This window comes from Thunnus thynnus, chromosome 3 (assembly GCF_963924715.1).
Source record: "Thunnus thynnus chromosome 3, fThuThy2.1, whole genome shotgun sequence".
NCBI classification, from domain to species: domain Eukaryota; kingdom Metazoa; phylum Chordata; class Actinopteri; order Scombriformes; family Scombridae; genus Thunnus; species Thunnus thynnus.
The window spans coordinates 30,612,140-30,634,367 of record NC_089519.1 but is presented as its reverse complement, the minus strand read 5'-3'; the positions used below and the strand labels follow the sequence as shown (position 1 = coordinate 30,634,367).

Sequence of the window (22,228 nt, the reverse complement as noted above, 5' to 3'; positions counted from 1 at the left end):
TGTTATGAATTTCAGGTGGTGCATGACCCTGCATACAGGTTATTGTGTGCACATAATTTAGCTACAGTTACATCGTTTTGACTTTCTACTCTTTTGTTAGTGTTCTCATATTAAGCATGAACTAGCCTTTAGTCTTCTTGTAGGCATTAAAGAATAAAGTCTTCTGACTGCTGTTAGTACATGGTGAGAGAGCAGCACAGTCTCTATTGAAAAGTATACAGACAGGAATTACCTGAGACAATCAGAATCACTCCAGGTGGATTACCCCTCCATCTCCGTCTATCTTTTAGGAGTCTGAATGTGTATTCTGCTGAGTCAGTCTTGTTCGGGTTATTGATTCTCAGGATGTGCTGGTTGTTCATGTTGTCATGATACTGTATGCGAACTGCATCCTCAGTCTGCTTCACAGCTTCCTCCTCACCACTTCTCTTTATTTTATACCAAACTTTAGACTCAGGCTGCTGGTTGTCAGGATACAAATATTCACTTGAAATGTTCACTGAAGAGCCTTCCAGGGCGCAGATTCTCCTTCTTATATAATTTACACTCCAGCAGTTATTATAATCAACACCTGAAATATAGATTAAAGACTTAAAATAGGGTCACTCTAAATAACTGCTAAAGTAGCCTTGCCTAATACTCAAATAAAAAAATCTGTGGTAGAAGTTCAGGTGTTTTTTATAAATCATGTTTTCTGTAAATCAGGAAATATCACACAATGTGAAAGCAGCTAAAGCACCTCTTTAAACACCTCATATTGATCTTTTATAAAAAATTAAAAACATTGTTTGGATTATACTGAAGCTTGCATTTAATTTTTCTTTATGACACAATCTCTAAATTAAATGTTTAAGTATTTTTTAATTTCTAATGTGTAATTATTGTGTAATTATTATGTGTTGTCGTTATACAGACTGTGATTTAAAGCTTAACAAGCGAGTCATATCAACTCAAACACTAATCAGCAGTTCATGTTGTCTTTAATAAGACACACTGGTTACCAGCAGATCACCTCCATCACTGACTAAATCATAAGTCAAATAATGGATTAATAACACTACAAAGAAAATGAAAATCAGGTTGAGTCGACACCTCTGAAATATATTTCATGTTGCCCAATAAGCATACAAACTAAAGACAAATGTACCATCCTATAATATAACAGTAATAACAGACTGTAAGTTGGTTTATACTCACAGACTTCAGCAGAGTGAAGATCCTCGTGGTCTTTGACAGCACAGGAGAAGATATCGGCAGAGGAGTTGAGAACTGAAAACTGCTGTTTCTTCTCAGACATTAAGAGTCTGTTATTGTACCATCTATAGGCAGTTGGGTTGTCAGTCAGTGGACAGTTGGTGTTACAGGTCAGTCTAACATGGTACACATCTGCAGGAGTCCTTTGTAGACCTACTTCTGTTAGCAGATGTTAAAAACATTTTTCAACGGTTTATGTGTGTCATGTTGAATCAAATAAAAATAATATATTGATTACAAAAGTATTAAAGTGTGGTTAGTGCAGAAAAGAAGAATGTGTAGAACTGTAGTAAACATGTCAGTAACAGTAAAAACAGAAAATAAAGAAGGCAAAGATATGACATTAAAATATTGATATGAAAATAAATGGTTCATGGTCAATTAGATGTCTGTTCTTAAAATATTGTTTTAAAGGTGTTCTAGGTGTGGGGGGTGGGAGTGGTGTTTGTGTAAATGTTCGTGGGCGCTTGGAGAAAGTTAACCTCTGGGATATGTGATGGAGCAGGACTCATTCACTGATGTCGGCTTTTCAGAACACACTCTTCCTTTAGCGTAGGTCACAGTAAAGCAGGTCGATGTGACAGAATCTGAACAAAAACAAATAACATTTAGTAATTTAACTGGTAAACACTTAGTTACAGTATTTCATAGGCTTTATAATTTAAGGCAAAGCTTAAATAGTAAAAATATTCTTGAAAGTGTTTAACTTGAAGTTTTGTAACATGAAAAGGAGCCAAATGTTGTCACTCACCCACGGAGACTTCAGGAGCTCTGAGATGCTTGTAGCCTTTGATAGCACAGGAGTATCTGACTGCTTCCTCACTGCTGACCAGCTGTTGGTACCAGGGAGACCAGTCCTGATAGAGAAACTCTCTGTTCTTGTACCAGATGTAGGCTGCAGGGTTTTCAGTCAGAGGACAACTGGAGCTACAAATCAGTGATACTGTCTGTCCCTCTGTGGCAGGAATCACCTTCACCTGCAGGTCTGAGATGATGGTGAATAATGTAAGAATTCATATTCTGATTTCATTCTTAAAGTAATACATTAGTGAAAACCACTGTACCTGAAACACGGAGGAAGATTGCACTTTCCCAGCAGTCTTGTGGGTTTTCTGCACTCTCACTACAGCAGTAAGACTTTGCATCACTGTCTGTCAGATCTTTGATTCTTAGAGTTGGATGACTCTCTTCAGACATGTTGTACGTTACATGATTTCCATCTGTAAACAGCTCATTGAGAACGGGATTGGAGCCAGCCTGGTATACAGTGAACCATTTCATGCTTGAATTGGGATGTTGAGCTGAGCAGGGCAGATCTACTGATGAACCTTTTAAGGCACAGATGCTTTTGGCTTGTCCCTGAACTCCTTTAACAGAAGCATTGATTCATAATTATAACATTCTTCTAGTACTAATCACTAAATATTGATAGTATGAAATAATGTAAATGAAGAACATTTGATGTATAATCTACAATTTTCTTCAAGTTGTTCACATTTTAATTCCTTTAATCAAGTAAATCATTATTTTTTTTTTTTACAGATTACAGTTAATAATCTCATATTGTATATATCATGTTTACAGTTATTATATAAGAAGAGATAAACAATAATTCATACCTGAGATGCACAGAATGAAAGCCATAAACACACAGCCAGCTTCTGCCAACAACATGGCTGTTGTAGTCCCTCCGCTTCTAAACACAAAGTTGATTATATCAATTTTCTAATGGCCTTACCACACCTGCTGTGTTTATGAAAGCTCATAAAACATCAAAACTATAAATAAATGGTCAAAATCAACAGCCGTCCTCTTACACAGTAAAGACTTTAGAGGACAGAATGGACTGTTGGTCATAGTGAGAGTTGCGGGCAGATGTACAGCATGAAGCTCTGACACCTAAAATTCACTTCCTTCCTGCTTCTTCCTCTAGTACAGAATCTACCTCACATAGTTCAGTATTTATTTGACATCATATTCTGACAAGGAAAACTCTGACTTTAACTTGGGGGTGCCATTATTTTTCTTAGTCTGTATCTCATCACAATTATTATTGTTATTTTCTGTTTTCATAGTGTATTGGTTCTTCATGCCAGATATTTTAGTGATAAACTGCATTATATTTTCATTGAAAAGTTGTAAAAACTACTGACGTGAGAACAGAGAGATGTGAAGCTGTCTATGGACGGTGATGGTGGTTTCTGTGGTGGAAACTGCAGAAGTTTATGGTAACTTAAAACACTGCAGAGCATGCAGAATAGGACTAATAATAGTATAATATATTGTACATGAAGGACATCTGAAGAGCTCATTCCAGCAGATGAAGTGAAAATCTTGAGAGCATTTTTTTTTTAAATCTTCTTTTCTGTTTTCTGTATCAATCTGCAGTTTTCTACAAATTGTCCATACTATAACTCTTAAACTCCATTAAACATGTTATGTGTATTTCTTATAGTTAACAGTAAATGTTCATTACATCAGAGAGGATAAACATTTATACCTGAGATGTTGGGGCTGAAACCAGTAAACACACATCCAACTTCTGCCAACAACATGGTTGTTTTAGTCCCTCGCTTCTAATCAGTGGACCTTTTTCACAGCAAACACTTTGACTTGTCAAAGCAGAAAAATAACAGGTGTAAATAATAACATTAATGTTGGCACCCATACTGGGTCTGTAAGTTGATTATAACAGTGTTTGTTTCTGATACATCATCACTGCTGATCTTACTGAAGAGTCTATGTTAAGAGCAGGTTTATAGACAAATGACTGAAGCCAGAATGGACTGTTGGTCAGTGTGAGGGCGGCTAGCAGACATGCTGCATGTAGCTCTGATACCAAAAATAAACCTCCTCCCTCATTATAATTCTTAATAAAAAGAAACCACAGATAAACAATCTATGTAGTGCAGCTGTTGTTTAGTTTTTTGATGTCATATTTTGACATGGAGAACCTTCATATTTATTTTAAAGTGTCATTGTTTCTCATTTTTAAGTAATGTATCGGCTCATCATGCAACATGCAGCAGTGTAAAGCTGCATCAAGTTATCATGAAAGGTGTTAAAGTTGTCAGCGTTGGTCAGAGAGGTGTGAGACTGTCTGTGTTTGTTTCATGGTGAGAAAAAAAACAGTCGTGAAGAGGAAGCTGCAGACATAGTTTTTATGATCATATCATACACTACAGAACATGAAGAGTAGAACATGTTTCTGAGAGCAAAATAAGTTTTACAAAAGCATTTTTACAGTTATAGCTGCAAATCAAACAGAAAGCACAGTAATACAACATGAAGCACAACATAGCACACTACTATAAGTATTCTGTTCTCAATGATGCAACATGTCCGTCAACAATCCACAACAAATCTAAAAATCTGCACAAAGCAAGACAGCATGTGAAAATGTGGTCCAAATATATACATCATACTTCATCTCATTTAAATGTTCTCTGTGTGTTCCACTGATGAGGGACACAAGCCAAAACACATATGTATCACAATAATTGTTCTCTATATTACAAGTTTTGTCTTTTTTCTAGCAAATGTGAAAAAGTCTTCAGATACACTCGATCTGCTGTCTCAAAGTGAAGATTTATTAACATCAGACCTGTGGTGTGTCAGATACACCCCAACACTATATGTGTATTGAAGGGTTGTTGAAAATAGTACTGTTCAAGATGAGCAAGGTCACTAAGTGGATCTTGAATCAATTGTAATCATTGATCACTTTGGGGTCCTGTTGGGTCTAAAGTTGACAACAGCACAAGCAACATCGTCCTGTTCTTTAGGCTGGTGTGGCTGGACGTTGGAGTAGAGAGGATCTGTCTGGGTCTCAGAGAAGTGGACTCTGCTACAGTGAAGATCATCCTGCTGTGTTGGTTGGGCTGAGATGTTTTCATTCACAGGACCAGGGTTTAGCTGATGAGAAGACAAGACAAATAATATTAGTCTACATTGTGGGGCACTAAACCTCTAATAATAAGGAGTAACTGCTGACCTCACAGCCTTAGAAGGATAATTAGTTTGTCCAAAATATGTTTATTTTCTTTAGTTAGTTTTTAGGTCAGAGTAATCTTCATGATATCAATGATAAATGATTAATGAATGAATGAATGAATGATTAATCCATATCAAATGATTTACAAATGGCTGATTTGTGTTGGAAGACTAATGTAGCTGTGTAATGTGGACTGCAGTAGAAGACATTTTAGATGTACAGCACATCTACGCTGCAAAATTTGGACCCATAAAACTAATGATACTGTACAATGTAGTTCTGTGTTGTTTTGTGTAACTTGAAGGATCATCCCATCTGAGGGGAAACAAGACAGATGAAGGTGATGTTTTTCCAATGCAGCAGAATTTAAAATATTCTGTTCTTTGAGAAGGAACCGCAAATCCTGCACACTCAGGTAAAAAATCCTACTTTCTTACTTGAAAGTCTATGAAGGCCCGAAGTGTTTTTAATTAATTAAGTAAAATTGACCTACAATGTGAGTTTTAAATCTTAGTGACCTGTCATTAAAGTCAAACTGAAATTTGAATTCTCTCCACTTTTTATGAAAGAAAATATAAACAATCATGAAACTGCAGATATTGTGCATAATTCTCAGTGTTTCAAAAGAAGATCAAACCGTTTTTGGACATATTTGCGGAAACAGTGTCTCAGCTTCAGGCCTGTGGGTGGGTGACATTTGAATGCTGTCGTTGTAAGGAGACACGCTGTCAGCTTGCTGCTGCTCAACTGACTAGAGCACGTCATACTCTGTATAGCCTCTGATGTTGCTGATAAAGGGAAAAAAACATCTTGTATCAGGATGTTTTTTCCCCTGATCAACAGTTTGTATGATTAAGTCAATGAATAACAATAAAAATACTTTTCCCCATTTAAGGTTTCTCCAAGAGAATTATCAACACTGAAAATAATGATAAAACAGTGTTTAGTAAAGAAATAACCTGCAAGAAAAGCATTTAAACAGGGTTGTTATCAGTAATGTTATGTTATTTAGCAGAATTATTTAAATTATTTTATTTTACCTGCTCCATATTGTCTGATGTTTCAAGTCTAGGAGAACGGCTAGAGAACCTCTTTCTCCTGTTTAGTGAAATGAGTGAATATAAAAATGAATAGATGATGTCAGGTTAGTGTGTAAATGTCATGACTCTGAAACAAAGCTCAGTGTTTCTCACCTAATCCAGAAGAAGACAGTGAGTGGTATTATAACCAGGAGAGCAGCAACAACTCTTGCAACTGCTGCTGTTGATGTTCCTGTGATACTTTGGACAGTGAGAGTCTTTTCACCAGAGCTGATGTTTTGGTGGGTTTTGACAGCACATGAGTAGTTTCCTGCATGCTGAATGCTGACTGGGTCTAGAACCAGGTGTTTGTTTTGGCTCTCTGGCACCATCAGAGGTCGACTGTTCAAGTACCAAATGTAGTTTGTGTTGTCAGTCAGAGGACAGCTGGTACTGCAGGTCAGTGTGACTCTCTGGCCCTCTGTCACCACAGCAGGATGCAACTTAACTTCCAAGTCTGAAAGATTATTAGATTAGTCAGTAAATGTAAAAGAGACGTATCATCTCAAAAGTCCTCATACCTAAATTACAAACTAGGTTTGTCACTATCCTTCAAAACAACTCAGATGACATGATGATAAAAAAAAAAACTCATATACAGTAAGTGTTTTCAAATCTGCCACTCCAATGTTTAAGGTACAGACAGGTTTAGGTATCTAAAACTACTGTACTAGTTAAAATCACCATTATGGTTAAAAAAATGCTTTGTAGAAGATGAGACATGAAGCACAGACTCCTGTGTCAGAGTCACAGCCTTTGTAGGCTCATCCATCCATTCTGATCTCCTCTCTAACTATGGTGGCTGAGAGAGCTCAATGTACTGCAACTTATTAAAACACAAACAAATGAAGATCTTCATCTTTTTGACACATATGTAACATAAAGAAATACACTGTAAATAAATAAACAATGTAAACTGTACAGAGTAGTAAATAGGCTTGTAGGTTACACACAAAATCAAATTTGAAACTAAAACAAACATTGTTATCTCATTTTTGAACACCAAAAAGCAAATCCTGACATCAGTTTTTCATGTCCCCCAGACACTTCTTTATTTCAGTAACTTCCCTTTTATTTGCTTGTGTTTCCTATATTTGAAGCACATTTCTTTATACTGTGTGTCAAAGTGGTGAAAATGTTTTCTTCATTTGCCTGTTAACATGCATTTTTTTTTTAAGTTGCAGCATGTTGAACTCTCTCTCTCTCCTACACTGTTTTAGTGGAGATACAACTTCTACAATGATTTGACACATTTAAATGTGCATGATGTTTTAATTAGACCATTGAGACAGTAGACAGAATACAGGCTCCTAATTTAGCCAAAGTTGCAATATTAAGATTTATCTGTTAAAGTTCTTAAAACGGTGAATAATTGGACCATGGCTTTACTGTGAATGATTTATTGTGTGATATTTAAGAAATCACTGGTCTGATTTTGACAAAACACAGATGCATCTTTACACTTTATTGTTATGACTTTCAGGTGGTGCACAACCCTGCATACAACTTATTGTGTGCACTTAATTTAGCTACAGTTACATCGTTTTGACTGTCTTTTGTTAGTGTTATCATATTAAGCATGAACCAGCCTTTAGTCCTCTTGTAAGCATTAAAGAATAAAGTCTTCTGACTGCTGTTAGTACATGGTGAGGGAGCAGCACAGTCTCTATTGAAAAGTATACAGACAGGAATTACCTGAGACAATCAAAGTCACTCCAGGTGTATCACCCCTCCATCTCCGTCTATCTTTTTGGAGTCTGAATGTGTATTTTGCTGAGTCAGTCTTCTTCAGGTTTTTGATTCTCAGGATGTGCTGGTTGTTCATGTTGTCAAGATACTGCACGCGAACTGCATCCTCAGTCGTCTCCACAGCTTCCTCCTCACCACTTCTCTTTATTTTATACCAAACTTTAGACACAGGCTGCTGGTTGTCAGGATACAAATATTCACTTGAAATGTTCACTGAAGAGCCTTCCAGGGCGCAGATTCTCCTTCTGATGTAATTTACACTCCAGCAGTTATTATCATCAACACCTGAGATATAAATTGAAGATTTAAAATAGGGTCACTCTAAATAACTGCTAAAGTAGCCTTGCCTAATACTTAAATAAAAAAATCTGTGATAGAAGTTCAGGTGTTTCATGTTCATGTTTTCTGCAAATCAGGAAATATCACACAGTGTGAAAGCAGCTAAAACGCCTCTTTAAACACCTCATATTAGTTTTTTGCAAAAAATGTAAAACATTGTTTGGATTTATACTGAAGCTTGCATTTAATTTTTCTTTAAGGCACAATCTCTAAAATGAAATGGTTAAGTATTTTAAATTTCTAATGTGTAATTATTGTGTAATTGTTATGTGTTGTCGTTATACAGACTGTGATTTACAGCTTCACAAGCGAGTCATATCAACTCAAACACTAATCAGCAGTTCATGTTGTCTTTAATAAGACACACTGGTTACCAGCAGATCACCTCCATCACTGACTAAATCATAAGTCAGATAATGGATTAATAACACTACAAAGAAAATGAAAATCATGTTGAATCAACACCTCTGAAATATATTTCTTGTTGCCCAATAAGCATACAAACTAAAGACAAATGTGCCATCCTATAATATAACAGTAATAACAGACTGTAAGTTGGTTTATACTCACAGACTTCAGCAGAGTGCAGATCCTCGTGGTCTTTGACAGCACAGGAGAAGATATCAGGAGAGGAGCTGTGAACTGAAAACTGCTGTTTCTTCTCATACATTAAGAGTCTGTTCTTGTACCATCTATAGGCAGTTTGGATGTCAGTCAGTGGACAGCTGGTGTTACAGGTCAGTCTAACATGGTCCTTATGTTCAGTGGTCCATTGAACATGTAGAACTACTTCTGTTAGGAGATTTTAAAAACATTTTTCAACAGTTTATGTGTGTCATGCTGAATTAAATAAAAATAATATATTGATTACAAAATTATTAAAGTGTGGTTAGTGCAGAAAAGAAGAATGTGTAGAACTGTAGTAAACATGTTAGTAATAGTAAAAATTAGAAAAAAAAGAAGGCAAAGATATGACATGAAAATATTGATATGAAAATAAATGATTCATGGTCAATTAGATGTCTGTTCTTAAAATATTGTTTTAAAGGTGTTCTAGGTGTGGGTGGTGGAAGTGGTGTTTGTGTAAATGTTTGTGGATGTTTGGAGAAAGTTAACCTCTGGGATATGTGATGGAGCAGGACTCATCCACTGATGTCTGCTTTTTAGAACACATTCTTCCTTTAGCGTAGGTCACAGTAAAGCAGGTCGATGTGACAGAATCTGAACAAAAACAAACAAACATTTAGTAATTTAACTGTATTTCATAGGCTTTATAATTTAAGGCAAAGCTTAAATAGTAAAAATATTCTTGAAAGTGTTTAACTTGAAGTTTTGTAACATGAAAAGAAGCCAAATGTTGTCACTCACCCACTGAGACTTCAGGAGCTCTGAGATCCTTGTAGCCTTTGATAGCACAGGAGTATCTGACTGCTTCCTCACTGCTGACCAGCTGTTGGTACCAGGGAGACCAGTCCTGATAGAGAAACTCTCTGTTCTTGTACCAGATGTAGGTTGTAAGGTTTTCAGTCAGAGGACAACTGGTATTGCAAATCAGTGATACTGTCTGTCCCTCTGTGGCAGGAATCACCTTCACCTGCAGATCTGAGATGATGGTGAATAATGTAAGGATTCATATTCTGATTTCATTCTTAAAGTAATACATTCGTGAAAACCACTGTACCTGCAACACGGAGGAAGATTACACTTTGCCTGCAGTCTTGTGGGTTTTCTGCATTCTCACTACAGCAGTAAGACTTTGCATCACTCTCTCTTAGATCATTTATTGTTAGAGTTGGATGACTCTTTTCAGACATGTTGTATGTTACACGATTTTCATCTGCAAACAGCTCATTGAGAACAAGCTTGGAGCCATCCCGGTATACAATGAACCATTTCCTGCTTGAAGTGGGATGTTGAGCTGAGCAGGGCAGATCCACTGATGAACCTTTTAAGGCACAGATGCTTTTGGTTTGTCCCTGAACCCCTTTAACAGAAGCATTGATTCATAATTATAACATTCTTCTAGTACTAATCACTGAATATTGATAGTATGAAATATTGTAAATGAAGGACATTTGATGTATAATCTGCAATTTTCTTCAAGTTGTGCACACTTTAACTCCTATAATCAAGTAAATCATTATTTACAGATTACAGTTAATAATCTCATATTGCATATATCATGTTTACAGTCATTATATAAGAAGAGATAAACAATAATTCATACCTGAGATGCACAGAATGAAAGCCATAAACACACAGCCAGCTTCTGCCAACAACATGGCTGTTGTAGTCCCTCCGCTTCTAAACACAAAGTTGATTATATTAATTTTTTAATGGCCTTACCACACCTGCTGTGTTTATGAAAGCTCATAAAACATCAAATCTATAAATAAATGGTCAAAATCAACAGCCGTCCTCTTACAGAGTAAAGACTTAAGAGGACAGAATGGACTGTTGGTCATTGTGAGAGTTGCGGGCAGATGTACAGCATGAAGCTCTGACACCTAAAATTCACTTCCTTCCTGCTTCTTCCTCTAGTACAGAATCTACCTCACATAGTTCAGTCTTTATTTGATGTCATATTCTGACAAGGAAAACTCTGACTTTAACTTGGGGGTGCCATTATTTTTCTTACTCTGTATCTCATCACAATTATTACTGTTATTTTCTGTTTTTATAGTGTATTGGTTCTTCATGCCAGATATATTAGTGATAAACTGCATTATATTTTCATTGAAAAGTTGTAAAAACTACTGACGTGAGAACAGAGAGATGTGAAGCTGTCTATGGACGGTGATGGTGGTTTCTGTGGTGGAAACTGCAGAAGTTTATGGTAACTTAAAACACTGCAGATCATGCAGAATAGGACTAATAATAGTATAATATGTTGTACATGAAGGACATCTGAAGAAAGCTTGAGAGCATTTTTGTTTTTTTATTCTTCCTTTCTGTTTTCTGTATCAATCTGCAGTTTTCTACAAATTGTTCACACTATAACTCTTAAAGTCCATTAAAAATGTTATGTGTATGTCTTACAGTTTACAGTAAATGATCATTACATCAGAGAGGATAAACATTTATACCTGAGATGTTGGGGCTGAAACTAGTAAACACACATCCAACTTCTGCCAACAACATGGTTGTTTTAGTCCCTCGCTTCTAATCAGTGGACCTTTTTCACAGCAAACACTTTGACTTTTTCAAGCAGAAAAATTACAGGTGTAAATAATAACATCAATGTTGGCACCAATACTGGGTCTATAAGTTGATTGTATAACAGTGTTTGTATCTGCTGCATCATAACTGCTGACCTTACTGAAGAGTCTAAATTAAGAGCAGGTTTATAGAGAAATGACTGAAGCCAGAATGGACTGTTGGTCAGTGTGAGGGCAGCTAGCAGACATGCTGCATGTAGCTCTGATACCAAAATTAAACCTCCTTCCTCATTATAATTCTTAGTAAAACCACAGATAAACAATCTATGTAGTGCAGCAGTAGTTTAGTTTTTGATGTCATATTTTAACATGGAGAACCTTCATATTTACTTTAAGGTGTCATTGTTTCTCATTTTTAAGTAATGTATTGGCTCATCATGCAACATGCAGCAGTCTGAAGCTGCATCAAGTTATCATAAAAAGGTTTCAAAGTTGTCAGCGTTGGTCAGAGAGGTGTGAGACTGTCTGTGTTTGTTTCATGGTGAAAGAAAAACACTTGTGAAGAGGAAGCTGCAGACATAGTTTTTATGTTCACATCATACACTACAGAACATGCAGAGTAGAACATGTTTCCGAGAGCAAAATAAGTTTTACAAAAGCATTTTTACGGTTATAGCTGCAAATCAAACAGAAAGCACAGTAATACAACATGAAGCACACCAGAAAAAAACACAAAACGCTTCAATAAGCTTACATGGCATTGTATTGTGGTCTGGCAATGCCATTGGTTAATCTACTATAAGCATTCTGTTCTCAGTGATGCAACATGTCCGTCAACAATCCACAACAAATCTAAAAATCTGCACAAAGCAAGACAGCATGTGAAAATGTGGTCCAAATATATACATCATACTTCATCTCATTGAAATGTTCTCTGTGTGTTCCACTGATGAGGGACACAAGCCAAAACACATATGTATCATAATAATTGTTCTCTATATTACAAGTTTTCAAAGTGTTCAGTACTTTTGGGTAACTGCTGGTAAACATGGAGTGGAGTGTAACGGTGCCAGAGATTAGAAACTTTGAAATGTGACATTGAAGTCTGGCATATATCAGGCAGAAAGTTTTCCCACTGTGAAACATCTCACCAAGATTTATTAACATCAGACCTGTGGTGTGTCAGATACACCCAAACACTACATGTGTATTGAAGGGTTGTTGAAAATAGTACTGTTCAAGATGAGCAAGGTCACTAAGTGGATCTTGAATCAGTTGTAATCATTGATCACTTTGGGGTCCTGTTGGGTCTAAAGTTGACAACAGCACAAGCAACATCGTCCTGTTCTTTAGGCTGGTGTGGCTGGACATTGGAGTAGAGAGGATGTGTCTGGGTCTTAGAGAAGTAGACTCTGCTACAGTGAAGATCATCCTGCTGTGTTGGTTGGGCTGAGATGTTTTCATTCACAGGACCAGGGTTTAACTGATGAGAAGACAAGACAAATAATATTAGTTTACATTGTGGGGCACTAAACCTCTAATAATAAGGAGTAACTGTTGACCTCACAGCCTTAGAAGGATAATTAGTTTGTCCAAAATATGTTTATTTTCTTTTACAGATAGTTTTAGGTCAGAGGAATCTTCATGATATCAATGATAAATGATTAATGAATGAATGAATGAATGATTGATCCATATCCAATGATTTACAAATGGCTGATTTGTGTTGGAAGACTAATGTAGCTGTGTAATGTGGACTGCAGTAGAAGAAATTTTAGCTCTACAGCACATCTACGCTGCAAAATTTGGACCCATAAAACTAATGGTACTGTACAATGTACTTCTGTGTTGTTTTGTGTAACTTGAAGGATCATCCCATCTGAGGGGAAGCAGGACAGATGAAGGTGATGTTTTTCCAATGCAGCAGAATTGAAAATATTCTGTTCTTAGAGAAGGAACCGCAAATCCTGCACACTCAGGTAAAAAATCCTACTTTCTTGAAAGTCTACGAAGGTCTGAAGTGTTTTTAATTAATTAAGTAAAAATGACCTACAATGTGAGTTTTAAATCTTAGTGACCTGTCATTAAAGCCAAACTGAAATTTGAATTCTTTCCACTTTTTGTGAAAGGAAATATAAACAATCATGAAACTGCAGATATTGTGCACAATTCTCAATGTTTCAAAAGAAGATCAAACGGTTTTTGGACATATTTGCGGAAACAGTGTCTCAGCTTCAGGCCTGTGGGTGGGTGTTTCCCTTTGTAGCGATTGACTGACATTTGAATGCTGTCGTTGTAAGGAGACACGCTGTCAGCTCGCTGCTGCTCAACTGACTAGAGCACGTCATACTCTGTATAGCCTCTGATGTTGCTGATAAAGGGAAAAAAACATCTTGTATCAGGACGTTTTTTCCCCTGATCAACAGTTTGTATGATTAAGTCAATGAATAACAATAAAAATACTTTTCCCCATTTAGGGTTTCTCTAAGAGAATTATGAACACTGAAAATAATGATAAAACAGTGTTTAGTAAAGAAATAACCTGCAAGAAAAGCATTTAAACAGGGTTGTTGTCAGTAATGTTATGTTATTTAGTAGAATTGTTTAAATTATTTTATTTTACCTGCTCCATATTGTCTGATGTTTCAAGTCTAGGAGAACGGCTGGAGGATCTCTTTCTCCTGTTTAGTGAAATGAGTGAATATAAAAATGAATAGATGATGTCAGGTTAGTGTGTAAATGTCATGACTCTGCAACAAAGCTCAGTGTTTCTCACCTAATCCAGAGGAAGACAGTGAGTGGTATTATAACCAGGAGAGCAGCAACAACTCTTGCAACTGCTGCTGTTGATGTTCCTGTGATACTTTGGACAGTGAGAGTCTTTTCACCAGAGCTGATGTTTTTGTGGGTTTTGACAGCACATGAGTAGTTTCCTGCATGTTGAATGCTGACTGGGTCTAGAACCAGGTGTTTGTTTTGGCTCTCTGGCACCGTCAGAGGTCGACTGTTCAAGTACCAAATGTAGTTTGTGTTGTCAGTCAGAGGACAGCTGGTACTGCAGGTCAGTGTGACTCTCTGGCCCTCTGTCACCACAGCAGGATGCAACTTAACTTCCAAGTCTGAAAGATGATTAGATTAGTCAGTAAATGTAAAAGAGACGTATCATCTTAAAAGTCCTCATACCTGAATTACAAACTAGGTTTGTCACTGTCCTTCAAAACAACCCAGATGACATGATGATAAAAAAACAACAACTCATATACAGTAAGTGTTTTCTAATCTGCCACTCCTATGTTTAAGGTACAGACAGGTTTAGGTAACTAAAACTACTGTACTAGTTAAAATCACCATTATAGTTAAAAAAATGCTTTGTAGAGGATGAGACATGAAGCACAGACTCCTGTGTCAGAGTCACAGCCTTTGTAGGCTCATCCATCCATTCTGATCTCCTCTCTAACTATGGTGGCTGAGAGAGCTCAATGCACTGCAACTTATTAAAACACAAACAAATGAAGACCTTCATCTTTTTGACACATATGTGACATAAAGAAATACACTGTAAATAAATAAACAATGCAAACTGTACAGAGTAGTAAATAGGCTTGTAGGTTACACACAAAATCAAATTTGAAACTAAAACAAACATTGTTAGCTCATTTTTGAACACCAGACAGCAAATCCTGACATCAATTTTTCATGTCCCCCAGACACTTCTTTATTTCAGTAACTTCCCTTTTATTTGCTTGTGTTTCCTATATTTGAAGCACATTTGGGAAAGATTGAGATTTATCTGTTAAAGTTCTTAAAACTGTGAATAATTAGACCATGGCTTCACTGTGAATGATTTATTGTGTGATATCTAAGAAATCACTGGTCTTATTTTGACAAAACACGGATGCATCTTTACACTTTGTTGTTATGAATTTCAGGTGGTGCATGACCCTGCATACAGCTTATTGTGTGCACTTAATTTAGCTACAGTTATATCGTTTTGACTTTCTACTCTTTTGTTAGTGTTCTCATATTAAGCATGAACCAGCCTTTAGTCCTCTTGTAGGCACTAAAGAATAAAGTCTGCTGACTGCTGTTAGTACATGGTGAGAGAGCAGCACAGTCTCTATTGAAAAGTATACAGACAGGAATTACCTGAGACAATCAAAGTCGCTCCAGGTGGATCACCCTTCAGTCTCCATCTATCTTTTAGGAGTCTGAATATGTATTCTGCTGAGTCAGTCTTCTTCAGGTTTTTGATTCTCAGGATGTGCTGGTTGTTCATGTTGTCATGATACTCTACTCGGCCTGCATCCACAATCCGCTCTTCAGCTTCCTCCTCACCACTTCTCTTAATTTTATACCAAACTTTAGACTCAGGCTGCTGGTTGTCAAGATACAAATATTCACTTGATATGTCCACTGAAGAGCCTTCCAGGGCGCAGATTCTCCTTCTGATGTAATTTACACTCCAGCAGTTATTATAATCAACACCTGAAATATAGATTAAACACATAAAATAGGGTCAATCTAAATAACTGCTAAAGTAGCCTTGCCTAATACTTAAATGAAAAATCTGTGGTAAAAGTTCAGGTGTTTTTTATAAATCATGTTTTCTGCAAATCAGGAAATATCACACAATGTGAAAGCAGCTAAAGTGTCCCTTTAAATACTTTATATGGCTCCTTTACAAAAAATGTAAAACATTGTTTGGATTTATACTGAAGCTTGCATTTATTTAGTCTTTATGGCACAATCTCTAAAATGAAATGGTTAAGTATTTTCAAATATCTAATGTGTAATTATTGTGTAATTATTATGTGTTGTCGTTATACAGACTGTGATTTACAGCTTCACAAGCGAGTCATATCAACTCAAACACAAATCAGCAGTTCATGTTGTCTTTAATTAGACACACTGGTTACCAGCAGATCACCATCATCACTGACTAAATCATAAGTCAGATAATGGATTAATAACACTACAAAGAAAATGAAAATGAGGTTGAATCGACAACTCTGAAATATATTTCATGTTGCCCAATAAGCATACAAACTAAAGACAAATGTGCCATCCTATAATATAACAGTAATAACAGACTGTAAGTTGGTTTATACTCACAGACTTCAGCAGAGTGCAGATCCTCGTGGTCTTTGACAGCACAGGAGAAGATATCAGCAGAGGAGTTGAGAACTAAAAGCTGCTGTTTCTTCTCAGACATTAAGAGTCTGTTCTTGTACCATCTATAGGCAGTTTGGATGTCAGTCAGTGGACAGCTGGTGTTACAGGTCAGTCTAACATGGTCCTTATGTTCAGTGGTCCATTGAACATGTAGACCTACTTCTGTTAGGAGATTTTAAAAACATTTTTCAACAGTTTATGTGTGTCATGCTGAATTAAATAAAAATAATATATTGATTACAAAATTATTAAAGTGTGGTTAGTGCAGAAAAGAAGAATGTGTAGAACTGTAGTAAACATGTTAGTAACAGTAAAAATTAGAAAAAAAAGAAGGCAAAGATATGACATGAAAATATTGATATGAAAATAAATGATTCATGGTCAATTAGATGTCTGTTCTTAAAATATTGTTTTAAAGGTGTTCTAGGTGTGGGGGGTGGGAGTGGTGTTTGTGTAAATGTTACAATATGTGATGGAGCAGGACCCATCAACTGATGTCTGCTTTTTAGAACACATTCTTCCTTTAGCGTAGGTCACAGTAAAGCAGGTCGATGTGACAGAATCTAAACAAAAACAAACAAACATTTAGTAATTTAACTGTATTTCATAGGCTTTATAATTTAAGGCAAAGCTTAAATAGTAAAACTATTCTTGAAAGTGTTTAACTTGAAGTTTTGTAACATGAAAAGAAGCCAAATGTTGTCACTCACCCACTGAGACTTCAGGAGCTCTGAGATCCTTGTAGCCTTTGATAGCACAGGAGTATCTGACTGCTTCCTCACTGCTGACCAGCTGTTGGTACCAGGGAGACCAGTCCTGATAGAGAAACTTTCTGTTCTTGTACCAGATGTAGGTTGTAAGGTTTTCAGTCAGAGGACAACTGGTTTTGCAAATCAGTGATACTGTCTGTCCCTCTGTGGCAGGAATCACCTTCACCTGCAGATCTGAGATGATGGTGAATAATGTAAGAATTCATATTCTGATTTCATTCTTAAAGTAATACATTAGTGAAAACCACTGTACCTGCAACATGGAGGAAGATTTCACTTTGCATGCAGTCTTGTGGGTTTTCTGCATTCTCACTACAGCAGTAAGACTTTGCATCATTGTCTGTCAGATCTTTGATTCTTAGAGTTGGATGACTCTTTTCAGACATGTTGTATGTTAAACGATTTCCATCTGCAGAGAGCTCATTGAGAACAAGCTTGGAGCCATCCCGGTATACAATGAACCATTTCCTGCTTGAAGTGGGATGTTGAGCTGAGCAGGGCAGATCCACTGATGAACCTTTTAAGGCACAGATGCTTTTAGCTTGTCCCTGAACCCCTTTAACAGAAGCATTGATTCATAATTATAACATTCTTCTAGTACTAATCACTGAATATTGATAGTATGAAATATTATAAATGGAGGACATTTGATGTATAATCTGCAATTGCTGCTGTTGCCGTAACAACTTCGACAGTTGCAGGAATTGTTGCTGTAACAACTCCAACTGCTGCTGTTGATGTTCCTGTGATACTTTGGACAGTGAGAGTCTTTTCACCAGAGTTGATGTTTTGGTGGGTTTTGACAGCACATGCATAGTTTCCTGCATGCTGAATGCTGACTGGGTCTAGAACCAGGTGTCTGTTTTGGCTCTCTGGCACCATCAGAGGTCGACTGTTCAAGTACCAAATGTAGTTTGTGTTGTCAGTCAGAGGACAGCTGGTACTGCAGGTCAGTGTGACTCTTTGGCCCTCTGTCACCACAGCAGGATACAACTTAACTTCCAAGCCTGAAAGATGATTAGATTAGTCAGTAAATGTAAAAGAGACGTATCATCTCAAAAATCCTCATACCTAAATTACAAACTAGGTTTGTCACTGTCCTTCAAAACAACCCAGATGACATGATGATGAAAAAACAACAACTCATATACAGTAAGTGTTTTCTAATCTGCCACTCCAATGTTTAAGGTACAGACAGGTTTAGGCAACTAAAACTACTGTACTAGTTAAAATCACCATCATGGTTAAAAAAATGCTTTGTAGAAGATGAGACATGAAGCACAGACTCCTGTGTCAGAGTCACAGCCTTTGTAGGCTCATCCATCCATTCTGATCTCCTCTCTAACTATGGTGGCTGATAGAGCTCAATGCACTGCAACTTATTAAAACACAAACAAATGAAGATTTTCAACTTTTTGACACATATGTAACATAAAGAAATACACTGTAAATAAATAAACAATGCAAACTGTACAGAGTAGTAAATAGGCTTGTAGGTTACACACAAAATCAAATTTGAAACTAAAACAAACATTGTTAGCTCATTTTTGAACACTAAATAGCAAATCCTGACATCAGTTTTTCATGTCCCCCAGACACTTCTTTATTTTTGTAACTTCCCTTTTATTTGCTTGCGTTTCCTATATTAGAAGCACATTTCTTTATACTGTGTGTCACAGTGGTGAAAATGTTTTCTTCATTTGCCTGTTTACATGCATTTTTTAAGTTGCAGCATGTTGAACTCTCACTCTCTCCTACACTGTTTTAGTGGAGATACAACTTCTACAATGATTTGACACATTTAAATATGCATGATGTTTTAATTAGACCATTGAGACAGTAGACAGAATACAGGCTCCTAATTTAGCCAAAGTTGTGAAATTAAGATTTACCTGCTTAAGTTCTTAAAACAGTGAATAATTAGACCATGGCTTCACTGTGAATGATTTATTTTGTGATATTTAAGAAATCACTGGTCTGATTTTGACAAAACACAGATGCATCTTTACACTTTATTGTTATGACTTTCAGGTGGTGCACGACCCTGCATACAGGTTATTGTGTGCACATAATTTAGCTACAGTTACATCGTTTTGACTTTCTACTCTTTTGTTAGTGTTATCATATTAAGCATGAACCAGCCTTTAGTCCTCTTGTAGGCATTAAAGAATAAAGTCTGCTGACTGCTGTTAGTACATGATGAAGGAGCAGTACAGTCTCTATTGAAAAGTATACAGACAGGAATTACCTGAGACAATCAAAGTCACTCCAGGTGGATTACCCTTCTGTACTTCATCATCTTTTAGGAGTCTGAATGTGTATTCTGCTGAGTCAGTCTTCTTCAGGTTTTTGATTCTCAGGATGTGCTGGTTGTTCATGTTGTCATGATACTGCACGTGAACTGCATCCTCAGTCGGCTTCACAGCTTCCTCCTCACCACTTCTCTTTATTTTATACCAAACTTTAGACACAGGCTGCTGGTTGTCAGGATGCAAATATTCACTTGAAATGTTCACTGAAGAGCCTTCCAGGGCGCAGATTCTCCTTCTTATATAATTTACACTCCAGCAGTTATTATAATCAACACCTGAAATATAGATTAAAGACTTAAAATAGGGTCACTCTAAATAACTGCTAAAGTAGCCTTGCCTAATACTTAAATAAAAAAATCTGTGGTAAAAGTTCAGGTGTTTTTTATAAATCATGTTTTCTGCAAATCAGAAAATATCACATAATATGAAAGCAGCTAAAACACCTCTTTAAACACCTCATATTGATCTTTTATAAAAAATTAAAAACATTGTTTAGATTTATACTGAGGCTTGCATTTAATTTTTCTTTATGGCACAATCTCTAAAATAAAATGGTTAAGTATTTTTAAATTTCTAATGTGTAATTATTGTGTAATTATTATGTGTTGTCATTATACAGACTGTGATATACAGCTTCACAAGCGAGTCATATCAACTCAAACACCAATCAGCAGTTCATGTTGTCTTTAATAAGACACACTGGTTACCAGCAGATCATCTCCATCACTGACTAAATCATAAGTCAGATAATGGATTAATAACACTACAAAGAAAATGAAATCAGGTTGAGTCAACACCTCTGAAATATATTTCATGTTGCCCAATAAGCATACAAACTAAAGACAAATGTGCCATCCTATAATATAACAGTAATAACAGACTGTAAGTTGGTTTATACTCACAGACTTCAGCAGAGTGCAGATCCTCGTGGTCTTTGACAGCACAGGAGAAGATATCAGGAGAGGAGCTGGGAACTGAAAGCTGCTGTTTCTTCTCAGACATTAAGAGTCTGTTCTTGTACCATCTATAGGCAGTTTGGATGTCAGTCAGTGGACAGCTGGTGTTACAGGTCAGTCTAACATAGTTCACATCTGCAGGAGTCCTTTGTAGACCTACTTCTGTTAGGAGATTTTAAATACATTTTTCAACAGTTTATGTGTGTCATGTTGAATTAAATAAAAATAATATATTGATTACAAAATTATTGAAGTGTGGTTAGTGCAGAAAACAATAATGTGTAGAACTGTAGTAAACATGTCAGTAACATAGTAAAATTAGAAAAGAAAGAAAGCAAAGATATGACAATTAGATGTCTGTTCTTAAAATATTGTTTTAAAGGTGTTCTAGGTGTGGGGGGTGGGAGTGGTGTTTGTGTAAATGTTTGTGGATGTTTGGAGAAAGTTAACCTCTGGGATATGTGATGGAGCAGGACTCATCCACTGATGTCTGCTTTTCAGAACACATTCTTCCTTTAGCGTAGGTCACAGTAAAGCAGGTCGATGTGACAGAATCTGAACAAAAACAAATAACATTTAGTAATTTAACTGGTAAACACTTAGTTACGGTATTTCATAGGCTTTATAATTAAAGGCAAAGCTTAAATAGTAAAAATATTCTTGAAAGTGTTTAACTTGAAGTTTCTAACATGAAAAGGAGCCAAATGTTGTCACTCACCCACTGAGACTTCAGGAGCTCTGAGATCCTCATAGCCTTTGATAGCACAGGAGTATCTGACTGCTTCCTCGCTGCTGACCAGCTGTTGGTACCAGGGAGACCAGTCCTGATAGAGAAACTCTCTGTTCTTGTACCAGATGTAGGCTGCAGGGTTTTCAGTCCGGGGACAACTGGAGCTACAAATCAGTGATACTGTCTGTCCCTCTGTGGCAGGAATCACCTTCACCTGCAGGTCTGAGATGATGGTGAATAATGTAAGAATTCATATTCTGATTTCCTCCTTAAAGTAATACATTAGTGAAAACCACTGTACCTGCAACATAGAGCTCAGTTCTATTGTGCCAGCAGAGTTCTGGTTTCTCTGTAGTGTTGCTGCAGCAGTAAGACTTTGCATCATTGTCTGTCAGATCTTTGATTCTTAGAGTTGGGTGACTCTCTTCAGACATGTTGTATGTTACATGATTTCCATCTGCAGAGAGCTCATTGAGAACAAACTTGGAGCCAGCCTGGTATACAGTGAACCATTTCACTCTTGAAGTGGGATGTTCAGCTGAGCAGGGCAGATCCACTGATGAACCTTTTAAGGCACAGATACTTTTGGCTTGTCCCTGAACCCCTTTAACAGAAGCATTGATTCATAATTATAACATTCTTCTAGTACTAATCACTAAATATTGATAGTATGAAATAATGTAAATGAAGGACATTTGATGTATAATCTGCAATT

General features: G+C 36.6%; 2 protein-coding genes and 1 long non-coding RNA gene across 3 annotated transcripts; all 3 read right to left on the bottom strand.

Moving 5' to 3' along the window:
- Positions 1 to 4,974: 4,974 nt before the first annotated feature.
- On the bottom strand, positions 4,975 to 9,168 carry LOC137173458 (sialic acid-binding Ig-like lectin 12). Its single transcript, XM_067578328.1, has 5 exons — positions 8,986 to 9,168; positions 8,023 to 8,361; positions 6,442 to 6,784; positions 6,289 to 6,346; positions 4,975 to 5,169 (listed from the first exon to the last, which is right to left on the bottom strand). The coding sequence occupies exons 1-5, from the start codon at positions 9,083 to 9,085 to the stop codon at positions 4,975 to 4,977; spliced, it is 1,035 nt and encodes a 344-aa protein (XP_067434429.1). The 5' UTR covers positions 9,086 to 9,168.
- Positions 9,169 to 9,789: 621 nt separating this feature from the next.
- Positions 9,790 to 10,882, bottom strand: LOC137180594 (uncharacterized). The gene is made up of 3 exons (XR_010928013.1): positions 10,643 to 10,882; positions 10,097 to 10,399; positions 9,790 to 10,017 (listed from the first exon to the last, which is right to left on the bottom strand). It is a non-coding gene; the product is annotated as an uncharacterized lncRNA (long non-coding RNA).
- Positions 10,883 to 12,211: 1,329 nt separating this feature from the next.
- LOC137173456 (uncharacterized) lies at positions 12,212 to 21,947 on the bottom strand. The gene is made up of 8 exons (XM_067578312.1): positions 21,815 to 21,947; positions 21,502 to 21,735; positions 21,234 to 21,338; positions 20,730 to 20,945; positions 19,764 to 20,102; positions 14,350 to 14,692; positions 14,197 to 14,254; positions 12,212 to 13,056 (listed from the first exon to the last, which is right to left on the bottom strand). The coding sequence occupies exons 1-8, from the start codon at positions 21,945 to 21,947 to the stop codon at positions 12,862 to 12,864; spliced, it is 1,623 nt and encodes a 540-aa protein (XP_067434413.1). The 3' UTR covers positions 12,212 to 12,861.
- Between the last annotated feature and the right edge of the window lie 281 nt (positions 21,948 to 22,228).

Bases quoted from the DNA above. Each gene is read 5' to 3' on its own strand.
- LOC137173456 (XM_067578312.1), bottom strand. From the start codon at position 21,947: ATGTCTGAAGAGAGTCACCCAACTCTAAGAATCAAAGATCTGACAGAC. The intron at 20,946-21,233 runs GTTAACTTTCTC...ATCTCCTAACAG, and splicing joins CTCCATCACATATCCCAGAG to AAGTAGGTCTACAAAGGACT. The intron at 14,693-19,763 runs GTAATTCCTGTC...ATCATCTTTCAG, and splicing joins AGTGACTTTGATTGTCTCAG to ACTTGGAAGTTAAGTTGCAT.
- LOC137173458 (XM_067578328.1), bottom strand. From the start codon at position 9,085: ATGTATGAGAAGAAACAGCAGTTTTCAGTTCACAGCTCCTCTCCTGAT. The intron at 8,362-8,985 runs GTGAGTATAAAC...TTTATATCTCAG, and splicing joins TCTGCACTCTGCTGAAGTCT to GTGTTGATGATAATAACTGC. The intron at 5,170-6,288 runs GTAAAATAAAAT...TCTTCTCATCAG, and splicing joins CATCAGACAATATGGAGCAG to CTAAACCCTGGTCCTGTGAA.